Here is a 17,722-nt window from a genome sequence, read left to right on the forward strand (position 1 = left end):
TGTCCAAAGAAAATTCCATAGGAAATTTAAAATTCTGAAGGAAATTTAAAATTCTGAAGGAAATTTAAAATTCTGAAGGAAATTTAAAATTCTGAAGCAAATTTCATAGAGAATTCCAAAGGATGTTCCAAGGGAAATTTTGAAGGAAATTTCAAAGGAAAATCCGAAAGAAATTCCACAGGGAAGCGAAAGAATGTATAAAGGAAACTCAAGAAAAAAATCCATTAGAAACTCCGAAGGGAATTCCAAACGAAATTACTATTACAAACTTTCCGACGGAACATACCGAAAGTATTGAGCATTTTGCACCTTATTATACAACTGTGCTGAAAATTTTTGCACAGTGAACAATTGCACACCTCACACATCATCACGACAGCATGCTTCGATACTTCAATCGTCTTTGTTATGATTTTGTGCGCCAAAAATGACACCCACGTACCTCCATGTAACGCTTTTTGTATGAAAGTTTTACAAATTTTGTATGAGCTGTAACATCCGATCGACCCCTTTCACCCTCTTCAGCGTTATGAAAAAACACTAACGTAATTGACTTATCCACCGGTGAACTAAATTCATTCGGTCCAGGAATGAATTCCGAACATTGCCAGAAACGCCACCTTAAGAATGCTTCAGTGCCCAGTGCAGAATATCTCTAAATGAGGAGTTCAGAAGGCCGGCCCAAAGGCACGTTCCCCACCAGTTGGGCGATTTGTGCCAAAGATGTTCGGTCCTCAACGTGAAGTACTTATGTAAACCGTTAGACAACGAGAAAGATCAAGTTGTTAGAAGTTCTTCTGTTGAGAGGAACGCCGAATCGCTAATCAATATGTGGTTTAATCGAATCTGCGGAAAGCAGATCTGATTTGGGAGACGATTTAGGTGATCTCATGGATACACTATAGTTTATTACCTCTATTACTCTTTACTGATCGAACATTTTTGAAGCTCAAACCACATAATTTAACATGGCAGCACTGCTGTTGATATTCACCGACAAAAACATTTCAGTGCAAAATGTCATAACATTTTCGAAGTGTTTTGATATCAGCTGATTGGTGAGCTGTTGTGAAAAAGCTGCGTATATTTTTATAAGATATTTTTCGTGAATTTTGCCCGAAAATACCATTCCCATTAGGGAATGGATGGTAAACGTGGAGTTATTGTTTAAAGAAAAATGTTCGACATAGTGAACTTTTTCAAGAATCTTATTTACAACATGTTGGCTATATTTTCTTTCGGCCGTAAGAAGCTCTCGAACACCCTGAGCATCTACGTGAAAACAAACACCGGAAATACGCTTTCGGTAGATCTGGAACCGCACATGGACATAAAGGACGTGAAAGAAATTGTGGCACCACAGCTGGGACTTGCTCCAGGCGAATTGAAAATCATCTTCGCCGGAAAGGAACTCTCCGATACGATAACCATTAGCGTAAGTTGGATTCGATAAAAAGTGCATGTTGCGTCATCATAAGATGTCCTTTTCAGGAGTGTGATCTCGGTCAGCAGTCGATTATCCACGCAGTAAAAGCGAGAACGATTCCCAAAAAGGTTAACAATGGGAAAACATTACTGGAATCGCCAATCTCCGAAGAAACCCTCGAGGAATCGACTTCCACCAAGCCACTCTGCGAAACGCTGACTGACCTCCAAATGACGGAAGTGAACGAGAAGCCTGGCAGTCCGGCCAGGGAACGAAGGAAAGCCCATTTCTTCGTGTACTGTTCTCAGTGTGAGAAGGTTTGTACTGGCAAATTGCGAGTACGTTGCGGAATCTGCAAAAGCGGTGCCTTCACGGTCCATCGGGATCCGGCCTGTTGGGATGATGTGCTGAAGAAAAAGCGAATCACCGGGCATTGTGAGAACTACGAAATACCTTGCGTAGAAAACGAACTTGGCGATCCACCATTTACTGAATTTTACTTCAAATGCTCGGAACACTCTTCCGGTGGGGAGAAAGACTTTGCTGCTCCTTTGAATTTGATCAAGACCAACCATAAGGATATTCCGTGCATTGCTTGTACTGATACAAGGTATGTAATGACCACGTCCGGATCATAAAAACTACATACAAATCGCATGCAATTGGGATTATCCCCTAATTTAATTCTTTAAAAGAACATACAAAAGTCATTTGGCCATATTTCTGTGATTATACGTCTAATTGGAACTCTCTATTGCTCATTCGAAAGGCAATAAATTAATCTTACTTCATATAGGGAGCCGGATCCTATTCTTGGCACTTTTGATTCACTTCGGCAGTGGGGTTTTTTGAAAGCTACTGAGTTCATATCTTGCCACAATATGCGTTGTTGTCTTGTTGCAAAGTTTCAGACAATTCGGTCGAGAAAAACCCCACATGCCAAGTAGCTCTGCACCCTATATTTGATCATTAACATTTTTTTTACCAAACTTTTACTTGAAGTTGATTTGTTCAGCATTGGATGGACCAAAATTTCAAATTTGTATGACATTAGAATCGGAGTTTCATAATCTTTGAAAACCCCTTGCAAAATTTTCGCGGAAAAATCTGAAAAAGCAAAACAATTAGGTAAGTAGTCCTTCAAGTCATAGTGTAAAAGTTTGGGGTCAAAAGAACTTACTTAAAGCATCAAAAGTGTGTTAAGTCATATACCAGTTATGAGCGCCCCATTATTTACAGGGCTGAGCATCAAGGTGTCTACTCATTTATAAAAATGGAATGCCCTGATATGTCCAGGGTTTCCAGGTTATAATAAACTCCAAGTGCTCTCCAAAATGCTCAAATGATTGATGAGTTTTTCATTTTAGATTACTAAAACATTATTTTCAGAGATGAGACTTCGACTTCGAAACACTTGAACAAAAAAATCGATAAATTTCGAAGTATATTTCGCTTCAATAACTTGAAAAAAACTTGATGATTTTTTATTCAATTTCAGAGACCTCTTAGCTGAAAAACAAACAAACAAAAAGAAACCTTACAGGTACCACGATATGAGAATTTGATTCCTCATTTGACCAGGCATTTCTTTATGAATATTTCTAAGACTTTTTTTAATTCATTTTGACAGTACGACAAGTATCGTAAGATCGTTTTGCTGTAGATTCTTTTCACATACTACAAGAATTCAATAATTTGATGTGTGATTTTTAGAACTTTCTAAGAAATCCTCCCATTTTTATTTTTATTTTTTTTTATGCTTTCATGAATCTAATCTGATTTTTTCCTACAAATCAGGAATCCCTCTAAAGTTCATTTCATTTTGCAAAAAAATCCAAATTCTTCAGAAATTCATCCATTGATTTCCCTAAGACTTCCTCCAACATTCCCGTTTAGAGCATCTTCAAGAATTCAAAATTCCTAGAAGAATTCCTCCTTTATTTTGTAATTTTCCAAGGAAGTACCTATACAAAGATTTTTTTTTCAACCGAGGAATGTTCTCAGGGAAATGTCAAGGAAATATTTCAGACTGTTTTGGAGAAAATTTTGAAAGAAAAACCGCCGGTAATATCTAAAGAAAATGTTAGAGTAATCTCTGATGAATCTTTTGCAAGTTCGAAGAATGTCTTGATAAATTATCACGATGGTATCTGAAAGAATGCTTGATGAAATTCTTTCTATGATTTTCTTAATAAATTGCTAAGATGACTGAAAAAATACATTCAAATCTCTGAACAATGTCCCTAAAGATGTTTTAAAGAAATTTGTTAATACAGTCGAATTTCGTTCGTTGCACTATCTTTAGGTGGGCTTCGTTTTAATTGGGCTTCCGTTAGGTGGGCTGTAGCCCACTTAAAACAAAGACAAACGTCAACTTTTTGACAAAATCTCGATTTTTCAATGTTGGTAGCCATGAATTATGGGGCCCAGATAGCCGTAGCGGTAAACGCGCAGCTATTCAGCATGATCATGCTGAGGATCGTGGGTTCGAATTCCGCTGGTCGAGGATCTCGAGGAAATTTTCTCGATTCCCAGGGCATAAAGTATCTTCGTACCTGCCACACGATATACACATGAAAAAATGGTCAATCGGCAAAGAATGCTTTCAGTTAATAACTGTGTAAGTGCTCATAAGAACACTAATCTGAGAAGCAAGCTTTGTCCCAGTTGGGACGTAATGCCAGAAAGAAGAAGAAGAAGGTAGCCCTGAATTTCTATTGTATTCGATTTTTTGGCAGCTGAAAACTCAGCCCGATTAGTGAAAGTCTTTCACTAGGTGGGCTACCGGTTCAGTGCAATGAACGAAAGTTGACTGTATACAGTTATAACTGTTATATATAACGTGGTCTGAACTGATGTGCGACCTTATATGAAGTGAAGAATCTATAGAGATTTGGAAATATTATTCGAGAAATGTTTAAACCGAGGCAATAATATCTTAATGAATTACGGGAGAATTTTTTTTTTATTTTTTTGAGCAATTCCTGAGAGTTTTCGTAGATTTATTTTGAAAATAATCCTCATGAAAATGATTGGCATAAAAGAGAAAACATCAACTTAGGAATTATTGTAGGCTTTTCTATGAACAACGACGTTATGTTTTTTTTTCAAAAACTCTGAAATAAACCTTTGTGGAAGGACTCCCATAGGATCTGTAGAGAATCTCCTAGAAGTAACAACAACTGGCGAGATAGGTGAAAGAACCAATGGAAAAACATCTGGACATCCTGGGATAATTGCTAGGATTTTTTCTAGAGTATTCTCTGTGAAAATAACTGGTGACAGGGTTGGTGGTCTAATAGCTACCGCTTCTTCCTAATACGCATAAAGTCATGGGTTCAATCCCAGGTCAGTCCCTGGTCCTCAACTTTACTTTGTAGTTGTATCTTTCACTCTTAATCTAACACAGTTGATCTTATTCGTTCATATCATTTGCTAGAACCAGAGACGGACATAAAACCATTTCCCTACGCTTCCTTTCTTCTATCTGTAAAGCACGCCTTTACTAACGCTAACCAAACAGCAAACCTTTCTATCATAAAATTACCACCCCTACACCTTCCCGCATGAACTGGCGTAGATGCAGGGATATATCCGGTCTACTATGGGCCAGTTTTGAATGCAACATCAGGACATGGGAGGACGCTGGTAGCTTCCGTGGAGAAGTTTCTAAAGTATTCGACAAGGAAGCGCTGGAGAAATCACCACAACTCCTGAAACATTCCTCGGGATATGAGAAAAATATCATAGAATTTGTGGAATAGTCGTGTAGTCCCTGAAGGTTCCTCTGTACCTATAAAAATTTACAGTAGAATTCACTAAAAACAGATTAAGGCAAAAAACTTTGCCTTTGAAGCCCATTTCGATAAAAATAGAGACTTTGGAGACTATACATCAAAATAAGGAACTTTTCAAAGACTTGCATTAAAAGAGTGACCAAGACTCTCTGCTTTCCTGAGAAATGTTCTATTTTTTTGTAGAATAAGCGAACACATTTTTGTAAAAAAGTGTCTCATGACGACAATTAACTGGAACTGGGAACTGTACTTGCATTCACCAACTTGGCTATCTTAAGGTGAAGATGAATCGAAGCTAAACTTCAAATTTTCAAGAGCACGGATCTGGAGAACCGAACACCCATTTGAGCTGAAAACTTAATCGATTGGTCACCACCAGCTCCACCACCTCTCCAGATTCGTGCTCTTGAAAGTTTGAGTTTTGGCTTCGATTCATCTTCACCTAAAGTTCTATTTCACTGTTCGAACATGTTTACATGACAGCCGATTGAAAAAAAAAGGTACGTCACAAAAGGACATATTCTACCATGTATGTATTACTAATTTTAAATAATTTACCTGATTGTGGTTGAAATTTCCTGAGAATTTCAGGTTGAATAAGATTCCCTAATAATTCCAGGGTTTTCAGATGTTTCCAGGTAGTAGACACCCTGTTTTAAGATATTTGCTTGCTTTCAATGCAAGTTTTTAAAAAGTCTCTTGTTTAAATGGAAGATCTCTAAAATATCTATTTAAACCAAAATGTTTATTGAAGTCGCCTTTTCCCTGATTACGCCTGCAGTGAATCCTGATGCAAAATTCTACAGGCTCCAAAGAAACCATCAGAGAGTCTCTGACAGATACTATAACGCGACTTAAACAGGTTCTTCAAGAATTTATGCTCGAATTCCACGAGGAAAATTTTCAGGAATTATCTTGATGATTTATCCAGAGATTTCATCTGGGATACTGGGGACTCCAAACGAGATCTCTCCATAAATTTGTCTACAGATTCTTCTACCAATTGAGGGAGTTAGAAGCAAATGAGTGTTAGTGAAAAAAACCTTGTTTTGAGAACATGCGAGTTTGAAGTATTTTTAGCAATTTTTCATTCCATTAAAGTTGTATGGAACAAGCCAATTTTCTTCAAATAATGTTACTTTTCTGTTGAACGGGAAACCAACTCAAATGCCGTTGGAAAGCTTGGAAACAGTATAATTTTTGAGTATACTTAACTAAAGACAGACCGAAATGTAACATACTTTGCGGATTTCCTCCTATTTTTATTCACTAATCCTTTAACTGGATTCCCCAGTTGTTACTCTAGGTGATCTTCCAAAGATTCCTACAGAATTTGTTCCGATCTACAAGAGGTTTGTTACAGAGTTTTTTAAGCATTTCGTTTAGGATTTTTTCCAAGAAACCCTGCAAGAAATCTTTCGCCTAATTAAGGACTGTTCATTTAAGTAAGTGGACACCTAAATATTAACATTTTGGTGTGAAAATTCCATAAAAACAAATAAAATTTTGTTTCAGTGTGTACCCAAGTGTTTATTTCGACAGCAGACAAAAGTTGACATAAAAAAAATTATAAATTCTAAGCGATGGGTCGAATTGACATGGCGACTCGCAATTTTTTTCTGCACAAATGGTGTACAGAAAAACTGTCGTTTCGAGATTTGGCTAAAATCGCAAAGTGTCCAAATTGAATTTTTTCAACACTTTGGCCAAAAAAGATATTTCTGACGACGTACGATATATCCCAACAGAAAAATTTGGGAAAAATGATTTGGTATGGCAAGCAATTTGCTCCTGCAGTATGAAAATACTACATATTTCACGACGGGTTCAATCAACAGCGAAAATTACAGAACTGAATGCATTAAAAAATTGCTTCTGCCCATCTACTGAAAGCATACCATGCCTCCATTGTGTTTGCCAGACTTAGCATCGACTCACTATGCTTCAGCTACTTTGGAGATGCTCAAGAAGGAAAAAGTCGAATTTGTAGAAAAATGATCGAATCCATCAAATTGCTCAGAACTACGCCCTATTGAAACATATTGGGCAATAATCAAACGACATCTTAAGAAGGATGGAAGAGAAGCAAGCTCCATCGATTTTTTCAATAAAATGTGGTCACAACGAACAGCAGCACTTAAATGAACAGGCCTTATATGAGTTACTTCTAGAATTCATTCACTTCAAAAATTCCATGATGGCTTGTTCGAGAAATTCTGTTAAGAACATTTCCTGGAATTCCTCAATAAATTCTACCTGGGATTTATCATCAAGCTCCTCCTGATGTTTTTCTAGGAATGTATCCAACTTTGCATCCGAGGTTTACTCCTGCAGTTTTTTTTTTTTTTTTTTCAAGTATATTTCTATAAACCTCCATGGAATTTTCAAAAGCAGTAACCAGTAATTCCTCCAAGCAATCCAACACAAATTTATTTATTAATTTCATTCGATGTTTATCGAGGAATTCTTTAAAAAATTCTGCGGGTGTTATCCAAATATTAACTTTTTTCCAATTTGTCCGTGTCTTCTTTTTAAGTTCTAAGTGCAACATTTTTGCAGTGTTTTTAATATTGTAACTGGTCTAAACACAATTTCAAGATTGCTTTTGTTGATTTTATCAATTAAGTATTTTTTGGGTCAAAAAACTAAAGATTGTTGTTATGAAAATTCTAATTATTACGGTTGTTAAGAAAATTTTCCCGTTTGAGATAGCCGCAAAGTTGTACCGCAGCCTTCGAAATCATTTAATCATTGAAGCAAACAATCGAATCATAGTATGCTTGAAAGAGAAAACGTTATGAAAAATAGCAACAAACAGCAATCAACAAGACGGTATCCACGGTATCCAAGGTACCATTAACGTTCATCGCTTCGTCATCGTAATCATCGTCATCATTGAAACTTCAAAAGCAGTTTTTATGTTAAACACTAACAAATTTCCTATGAAAATGTGTTGACTGTGTTTCTGTTGGAGAATAGAATACAGTGAACACATTTTCCTGTAAATTTCATTGATTTTGAACGAAAAAACTGCTTTTGAAAATTCAGAAATCAATGATGGATCCTGCCCCCTTAAAGCCTACTGATGATTATCAGTGCAAATCAGTGATGTGACATTTGCGGTAGCTTTTCGTTGAACCGTAAGACGGAAAGTTTTTCCTAAAACTGCAATATTAAAAATGTTTTTTTTTTTTTTGATTTATTAAAGACACTTTACACTATTCAGTGCATTCGTGTCTGTAGGTCAAAAATAATAACATTATAATTAACATCGCATGTTATATGTACGATCAATGTTTCGAAAAAAATGACGTGATAATAGATCAAAACACTTTTGGATTGGCGGGTATATGTTGCAAAAACATGGTTTTGCAGCATATGAGAATAAAAAATGGTAAATTTACCTGAATTTCTATTTTATTATTTACTAGTGAACCCGGCAAACTTCGTCTTGCCATCTAGTAGGCTGTTGAAAAACACTATGGATTGTCCCATGCAAAATGACAATTCAGTACACTCTAGTTTTTCCAACTTTCCCGGTGAATATCGTGGGATTTCTATACACACGAACACGTCGGAACCCTTGACAAACAAAACGGAGAAAGAATCATTAGAATCCATCAACCCGTTCGTAAGCCATTTCGTGACATACAAACATCATTCCATTTTTATTTATATAGATTGCAACCCCCCCACCCCCCTCCACACATTTTGATGGATAGTGACTAAAGAAGATATTAAGATTTGTTCCGGCCTTATCTAGAAAATTTCCTCAAACTTCTTCTTCTTTTTAAATTTTGGTTTCTATTAGGTTTTTTTTTTTTTTCTTAGTTCATGTTCGATTCATGTCTCTTTTCGGTCTATTTTTTATTCCTGTTTGGTCTATTTTTTCAGGCAGGAGGGCTCTAAAGTTCCTATTTTCAAGACGCATAGTTGTTACCAGCTCTGTGTTTCCGTTCAAATCTGCCATACAATATTCAAATTGTTTGAAAAATGGCAGAGATGTTTAAATCATTAATTTAGGTGGTGCAACCAAATCAAACTTTTTTTTTTCGACCATTATGCAATACACCTACGAAGTAAGATTCACTTATTGCCTTTCTAATGAACTAAAGAGAGTTTCATCACGTGTCATCATATAGATATCCATGTAACCAAATAGCAGTTTAATTCGCCTTGCGTGCTAATATAGATGTATTAGGAAGCTGATATGCCCTATATCAGCCGGATAATAGCTCTAAATGACTAAATAGACGAATTAGCGTGCTAGATGGGGATGGACAAACACTTTTATATGTATATTTTTAAAGAGTGATCTCTAACTTTTGCACGGGAGCGTAGCTACAATTCGATCATTTAACATTTCAGCGACACCGTGCTAGTATTTCCGTGTGAGGCTGGTCACGTAACCTGTCTAGACTGCTTCCGCCAATATTGTGTATCCCGCCTATTGGAGCGACAGTTTCTGGAACATCCAAGTGGCGGATACACACTGCAATGCCCTGTAGGCTGTGAAAGTTCCTACATTGAAGACGTGCACCATTTCAAGTTACTGTCCAAGGAACAGTACGAACGCTATCAACGTTTTGCCACGGAGGAGTTTGTCCTGAGAAACGGAGGTGTCCTGTGTCCTCAACCGGGATGTGGAATGGGCCTTCTCGTTGATCCGGAGTGCAAGAGGATACAATGTCAGAACGGATGCGGGGTGAGTTTGTACAAGGATAATTCTGTTTCTGATTTTTAGTGATTTCAACTTTCCTTCAGTTCGTATTCTGCCGCAATTGCCTGCAAGGTTATCACATAGGAGAATGTCTGGAAACACCGCAACCGAATGCAGGCGCTGCACCAAACTACACAATCGATCCGCTGCGTGCGTCCGAAGCTCGGTGGGATGAGGCTTCCAAAATTGCCATCAAAGTGACAACCAAACCGTGTCCCCAGTGTCGAACGGCGACCGAACGAGATGGGGGCTGTATGCACATGGTTTGCACACGGTTCGGATGCGGTTTCGAGTGGTGCTGGGTCTGCCAAACCCCATGGACCAGGGACTGCATGGCAGCACACTGGTTCGGATAGAGCTGTGAGAGTAGGAATAAATTTATACGTTGGAATACCGGAGGCCATATGTTCCTAGGTCGAAAGATTGAGATTAACCAAATTGAACTGTTGAAAGCGAAATATATTTTCTTAAATAGATATTTTGTTACGTGATTATAATACCTGAAATTCAGTATATTTAGACGACTGGACCTGTTTTTAAATTATTTTGTTTTGTCTTCGTAAAATATAGAAAGAAACTGCCCAACTAGGTGATCCACGGTTGTCCGACATTTAGAGGTTTGAATCATTTTGCAGTTTGTACCATTTATGAGGGAAGTTGAAGATTCCATTCAACAGCTCAAGAACAACAAGGCCGATGGCAAGGATGGTATCAGAGCCGAACTCTTCCAGTTGGGCCCGGAGAGGTTGGCCGCTTGTCTGCATCTTCATAGTCAAAATCTTGGAGGGAACAGCTACCGGAGAAGTGGCAGCAAAGCGTTATCTGTCCCATCTACACAATGTACGGCAAACTAAAGTGTGATAATTATCGTGCAATCACTATCCTAAATGCCGCCTATATCAAACGAGTTCGTGGAAAGTTATCAAGCAGGTTTCATCAACGGCCACTCGACAACGTACCAGAACTTTCCCGTGCGACAAATCCTTCAGAAATGCTGTTAGTACAAGGTCCCTACGCGCCACTTGTTCATTGATTTCAAGCCGGCATAGGACAGTATTGGCCATGTAGAGATATGGAAAATCACTGACGAGAACAGCTTTCCCGGGAAGCTCACGAGATTTATTTATTATGAATCTTGCAACGATGGACCGTGTGCACACATGTAAAACAGCGTGAATATTCCGACTACGACAGGGCGATGGACTTTGTGCCTGCTGTTGAACATGCGAAGAGCCGGGCTCAACATCCAGGGTACATTTTTCACGAGATCCAGTCAATTTGTTTGCTTCGCGGATGATATGGACATTATTAGCTGAACCTTTGAAAAGGTGGCAGACCTGTACACCCGCCTGAATCGGAAGGCAGCAAAAGTTGGACTAGTGATGAATGCGTCCAAAACAAAGTACATGCTAGTAGGTGGAGTCGAGGGCGACAGGGTTCATCTAGGAAGCAATGCACAGTGGTTCGATCTAGAACAAATGTCGGACAAAACCTCAAACTCTCTTTTATATAGCTGAAATCATATATTTGTGATATTTTATGCCATATTTAACCATTACGGACTTTTGTTTTCATTTTTTTCTTGTTTTGGACTGATAATTAGAATATTCAGGTTTGGACAATACATTTTCATCTTTTTCAATATTTTATACAAAATGGTCAACTTGGACAGGCTAGTTCTCAGTTATTTATTGACGGATTGAAATGAATTGTTCACAGCATGCCAGACATTACTTGAATTTCAACATATATTTTTGAGTAATTTTTCCAGGCACAAATCCAATAGTAAAAACAACTAGACTAAAATGATTTTTTTGGCAAAATATATACAGTGATACCTCCATGAGTCGATGTTCCATGACTCGATATCGACTCATGGAACCATACTAAAAACAAAATTTCATGGTTACTATGATGGTCCCTAGAAGCAGCTTTCCAAAGGATTGCTGTTCCATTGCTCGATATTTCCATGAGTCGATGGTCCCTTCAATATCGACTCATGGAGGTTTCACTGTATAAACTATTCATCCAAAGATATGGAAACTCTACACAAAAACCATCATAAGTAAATATGATCGTCTAAATGTCCACCTTATTTTTTTTTCAAATTTGTCAAATAAATCACTACGATGAACTTGTGATTGAAAAAGTCACTCAAAAATATATGTTGAAATTCATCTGATGTCTGAAAAAAAAATGTGAAAATTGCATGCACATTTGTCCATAAATATCTCAGATCTAACCTTGCCTTGATGCAAGTATCATCCATTTAATCAGTTTCAGAATGATTGTCATGTCTATAGCTTCAGTCTGTTATCATACTTGTTTTAAAAGCAAAAGCAAGTTCTTGTAGGGAATGATTTTTCCAATTTGTTTCATTTTATCTGGAGACTGCACGTCGAAGGAAATAGTTTCGTTCAACCATTCAAATGAGCCGAGATATGTTTTTTTACAAGACACCGACACATTAATGCACCACACTAGACAACGGATTAGCATGCAACGCCCAATGGTACAGTCGGAGAACATACCTCACGAAAAGTTTTCCGGCCTGCAGCGGGAATCGAACCCACACTCCTTAGCACGATGCGGTTAAATGCCACGGCTACGAAGCCCACATTTGTGTTTTATTATTTAGTGACAGTTCAGTATTTCAATACCGTATTAATATCAAATATAGGTGTGGACAATATTTAATTAAAATATAATACCAAAATATTGTATACGTAGGGTCCCAGATTTCTAGCGGTGAACGCGCAGCTATTCAGCTAGACCAACCTGAGAATCGTGGGTTTGAATCCCACCAGTCGAGGGTCTTTTGGTAAAGTAAATTTTCTCGACTTGCCAGAGCATAAAATTTTATCGTACCTGTCACACGATACACACATGCAATAATGGTCAATCGGCAAAAAAGTCCTCAGTTAATAACTGCGGAAGCGCTCATAAGAACACCTGCCTGCTTAGAAACAGGCTTTGTCCCAGTTGGGATGTAACGCCAAAAAAAAGAAGATGAAGATAGCAGCGAGTTTTTCGTTTCTTCTCGGTATGCAATTCATGGCTACTGCGATTGCAATGCAAGTACTAGCGTATCACAGGATTATTATTATTTACTTAGAATTGCACTCCGTATACCTTCAAACGCGTTGAAAGTGGTCTATCGCAAGTTTTCGCAAAATAATTTGTACCCTACTTGAAAGCTCTTGTTTTTAGCTTTCGAATGAACTTATTCTCATTGCGGGTATTCGCGGGCTACTAATGTCTTGGGGTACTTTTCTAAAAATATAATATGGTTTTTGAACAATTTTAACTTTAATTCACTTTGTATGAATTTTATGAAAATTTTTATTCAACTCAGGTGTACTTTATGCATATACAAACAACTTCTCTGAAGATACCATTGCGGCTTGAGCTCTTTTTTAAATTCATAAATAGCTTGCGAAACATGGATTGCAAATATTCATTTTCATGAAAAATCATGTCCACGGTCCACTCAAGGAGCTGTATTAAATTCAAAACCCAATGAATCTGCTTCAAACTTTGGATTTGAACCACAGAAGTGTTAAGAAAGTCTGGAAAAATATAACTGTTCGGATAAAACAACTTTGATTTTTGAGGTTTTTGGCGCCTTCGGACCATTGTGCAATGTTACGATAGACGAGGTTACGTTTTAGGTGGTCGACGAGTTCGTCTACCTTGGATCCTTGCTGACGGCTGATAATAACGTTAACCATGAAATACGGAGGCCTCCACAAGAAGCTGCGGTCAAAAAGAACTCACACCCACATCAAATGTATTATGTACAAAACGCTCATAAGACCGGTAGTCCTCGAACGTCGGGTGCTTAGGACGTGCAGGCGGTGTGCAGGAAAACGGTGTGTTGATGCAAGAAGGCGTGGAGCGCGTTTTCTGTGTAGTTGTTAACTAAATGAAAGAATGAAGGTGAACTTTGTGGATCGCAGGCTGAATTTACCAAAGTATGCAATCCAATGAAATTCATAGGCTCAAAGATGTTCAAAGATCGGTTTGCTTAATAAATGAATATTTCAAAATCTATTGTTTTAACATTCTAAATTTTATTGATACTCATTCATATTCTGCAAACTAAAACTTTTAGTTTCACAAGTGCAACGCTCATCCATGTATTCATACAGAACCGTGGGTGTGTTGATTCTTGTCTGTCTCACAATCCTCATTCCGGCAGGGCAGTATGCATAGGAGGATCCATCACATCGACAGTAGCAGCAATCCCTAGCATAGCGTGGTTCCACCAAGGCAGCTTTCAACTTGTCATCCAACTGCAGTCGCGTACGCAACAGATTGCACGTGTTTTGACTTAGCCGAGCAGACAAAGCGTCCATCAGTTCCTCGTAGCCAAACGGTCGATTACGAAGAAGGGCTTCCGACAAAACACAGATGTAATTCTTGGCCAAACGCAGTGTTTCGATTTTGGACAGCTTCTGCGGAACCGATTGGTCACACTTGACGATCACGTTGAAGAGCTGAGGCAACGGGACGCACCGACGGAGACGATCCAGTGCATCGTTCAAGCCATGCATCCGGTTTCTTTCACGTTGATTAGCTTTGGAGCGTTTGGTCGCTTCCTTAGCGAAAGAAGTCTTCCGGGACGATGTTCTCGATTGGAAGGTCTTCATGGTGGAACTGATTGCTTCAATGGACGAGTTTTCCACCTCGATAATTTATATGTATCGATTAGCGGTTGCATTTTCCGCGTTAATCTAATTTTCCAACCCTTATCAGGTGCTATATGCAAACGATTGGTACTTGAGCTCAATGATAAGAACGTGTTGATTTGAATAATTGGGTGCCATAAAAAGGATTGATAAGCAATCCAGGTTTAGGCGTTTAGGGTGCCATTGAAACAGTTTTCTGTTAGGATTTGGAAAAGTTATAGCTATTCGTTGTTCTTGACGTAGAAATTGTTATTTTCGATCTAACTTGCATCGCACGCAACAAAATAAAAATAATAGTTTATTCTTTTTGTTTCATGCAAGGGCGCCACCGTAGAGATGCTTTAAAAGGTGTAATATTTTTTGAAATAATAATTAGCAACCATTTTTTGCAAATAGAGAGGCAAAAGTTCGAATCAATGGGGTAAAAGTTTAAACCATATATGGTCGGTTTTTAGTCGGACTGGAACTGGACCAAATGCCAACTAACAATTTCTGCTTCATAAAAAGTTGAATTGAAGCAGCGAACCCAGCACAACATAAAAACTAATTAAAGCGGAAGCGTAACACAGCTGTAAGACTAACATCTTGCAGCTACAAATATTAGCTGACTATACATATATTGTATAATAAGAGTCCGCATCAATGATCTGGCTGCTCTTATACATTCTTTTTTATTACACTCAGGGAACAGTTCGTATTTAACACAAGACATAAGAAGTACTTTGTTTTTCAATTCCAGAATCTTATAAAAATCCACAACATATTTATGAAATAATACTCATGACATAAACAGATATAATTTCATAAGGAACCTACATGGTAATCATACGCATTGGTCATTGGCCTCCATAAGACATTCTAATGGAGTACATAGAGAAGGTATCGATCGTGATTGTTATATATTATTTTGTTATGGCTTTATCGGTCATGCCACTCAAAGGAAAAGGGAATCTGTAGAAGATATTTGCAAATGATGAAATGAATAGGTGGATAGGCGTAGCAAGGAAGCGACAAGATTAATTTTGTTTTCAGGTGGTTAAAATTGAGCAAGTAATCGCGTCCTGTATTTTGCCTAACTTTTCTACTGGAGCTCAAAGCTACGAGCTCAGACAGGTAATCATCGAGAATTCGTCCACATTTTCTGCCAAGAATTATTCCAGAATATCTAATAAGAACTCTTTGAGGTTATCCTAAACAAAATGACCCAGGACTCCTTATTGAGTTTCTCCATAAATTGCAGATATTACTTTCAAAATTAAATTTAAGTTTTCACTCAAGCAAATACTACACCAATTGGTTCCTAAAATGTTAAATGAAATCTTGTTTTTATTTAATCATACGAAAGAGCATGTTACTGCAACTACTTTAGCATTTTTTCCCACTCAAATAACGGCTATATCATATTTAAAATTCGATTTAAAAATTAAGTCCATAAATGAACCTTGACACTTTTAATCATGTTTGACGTTCGCTCAGTCGACAAAAACACCACAGGAGTTTTAGTTTTAACACTGGGGTTGTTCCTATCTGACATTTCGGAAGGGACACGGAAAACAAAATACACCCAAAATTTTAGTTTAAGCTTCACACCCTTGGCTGGAAAAAAAACATAAAAAAATGTTTTTTGGACTAAAACAAACGGAACACATTTCAAAATTGAGTAAACATGTGTTTTTGGCCTAAACGTGAACGTTTGGCACTAAAATTTGGAAAGGCCTTTAGGACCCTAATGATTCTCCAGACCACCTACTTGAATGTCTATATATGAATTCTCTGTTGGATATTATCCATGGACTCGATTGATTCTTTCAATATTACAATAATATCTTGGCAATTTGTCTAAAAACTCCACCAAGATTTTTCAGGAGATCCGGATTCCAATAGTTCTTAATGAGATTCTTTCAGGATTTCATCTGAAATTCCGGCAGAAGTTTAACCCGAGATTATCATAGAATTTGTTTTAGAAATATTTCCCAGATTTATTTAGAAATAATTTCTAATAAATAGCCTTAAGAATACCCTGCAGACATACCTTAAAACAAATCTTCGTGAAATTCCTTGGGAGAATTTCTGTAGGACTTCCTATAGGAATCTCTGGAGTTATTCCTATAGGTATCCTTAGAGAACTTTCTGAACGACAATTCAAGAGGGAATTCTAAGAAATCAGTAGAGGCATCTGCTTGAATTCTTAAAGATGCCCTACACAGAAATCTTGTATAAAATTTTAGCAAAATCGATCGAAGAACCACTGGATAGATTCCTGAAGGACTTTCTTATGAAAAAATCTTCAGAAATGAGTAATTCTATGAGTTATCCTTAGACAATATCCAAGTTATATTCTTGAAGGTATCTTAAACATAGTTCATGGACGAGAAGGGAATTCCTTAAAAATCTTCAGTAATATCTGAAAAAAACTTGAAACAATTGAATTAGCTTTCAATAAAATCTCTTGAAAAAAGTAATGATGAAATATCTACAGTCAAACAAGCAGCAATACTTGTCGTAATGCCACGAGTGATACTAGGTAATTTCACAAAAATGAAACCCTTAAATATATTCTTAGAGAAATGTCTGGCCGAATTCTCTTATGAAAGCTTTTATGTTCTAGGCATTATTCCAATTATTTATTTTTTCTTGGTTCTCGTTTGGTCTCTTTTTGTCAGACATACTTACTTTTACTTTACTTTTGCTGGCGCTACGTCCTTCAAGACATGACCTGCGCCACAATGTTACGCCAATTAACTCGGTCCATGGCTGCTAACCTCCAATTCCTCGATCGCCCCACACTTCCAAGATCCTGCTCCACTTGGTCAAACCACCTAGCTCGTTGCGCTCCCCTTCGTCTTGTACCGGCCGGATTTGAGTTGAACACCATGTTTGCAGGATTGTTGTCCGGCATTCTCACAACGTGTCCCGCCCATCTTACCCTTCCAGCTTTGGCGACTTTCGTGATACTGGGTTCACCGTAGAGTTGCGCAAGCTCGTGGTTCATTCTTCTCCTCCATACGCCGTTCTCACATACTCCGCCGAAGATCGTCCTAAGCACACGTCGTTCAAAAACTCCTAGCGCTTGCAGGTCCTCTTCGAG

At 37.8% G+C, this 17,722-nt stretch overlaps 2 protein-coding genes across 2 annotated transcripts; one reads left to right on the plus strand and one right to left on the minus strand.

The window, feature by feature from the left end:
* The first annotated feature begins 1,022 nt into the window (after window positions 1–1,022).
* LOC5564457 (E3 ubiquitin-protein ligase parkin) lies at window positions 1,023–10,487 on the plus strand. Its single transcript, XM_001648748.2, has 4 exons — window positions 1,023–1,435; window positions 1,492–2,036; window positions 9,592–9,928; window positions 9,988–10,487. Exons 1-4 carry the CDS (start codon window positions 1,178–1,180, stop codon window positions 10,297–10,299), a joined length of 1,452 nt encoding a protein of 483 aa, XP_001648798.2. The 5' UTR covers window positions 1,023–1,177; the 3' UTR covers window positions 10,300–10,487.
* A 3,529-nt stretch (window positions 10,488–14,016) lies between these two features.
* On the minus strand, window positions 14,017–14,809 carry LOC5564452 (neurogenic differentiation factor 4). The gene has a single exon (XM_001648747.2). The coding sequence runs from the start codon at window positions 14,593–14,595 to the stop codon at window positions 14,017–14,019; it is 579 nt and encodes a 192-aa protein (XP_001648797.2). The 5' UTR covers window positions 14,596–14,809.
* Between the last annotated feature and the right edge of the window lie 2,913 nt (window positions 14,810–17,722).

The sequence above is a fragment of the Aedes aegypti genome, chromosome 2 (assembly GCF_002204515.2).
Source record: "Aedes aegypti strain LVP_AGWG chromosome 2, AaegL5.0 Primary Assembly, whole genome shotgun sequence".
In the NCBI taxonomy this organism is placed as follows: domain Eukaryota; kingdom Metazoa; phylum Arthropoda; class Insecta; order Diptera; family Culicidae; genus Aedes; species Aedes aegypti.

What these genes read in the sequence shown, in the direction of transcription:
- LOC5564457 (XM_001648748.2), top strand. Translation starts at nt 1,178, where the DNA reads ATGTTCGACATAGTGAACTTTTTCAAGAATCTTATTTACAACATGTTG. An exon ending in CCGATACGATAACCATTAGC is followed by an intron (nt 1,436 to 1,491) that starts GTAAGTTGGATT and finishes TGTCCTTTTCAG; the next exon opens with GAGTGTGATCTCGGTCAGCA. An exon ending in AATGTCAGAACGGATGCGGG is followed by an intron (nt 9,929 to 9,987) that starts GTGAGTTTGTAC and finishes ACTTTCCTTCAG; the next exon opens with TTCGTATTCTGCCGCAATTG.
- LOC5564452 (XM_001648747.2), bottom strand. Translation starts at nt 14,595, where the DNA reads ATGAAGACCTTCCAATCGAGAACATCGTCCCGGAAGACTTCTTTCGCT.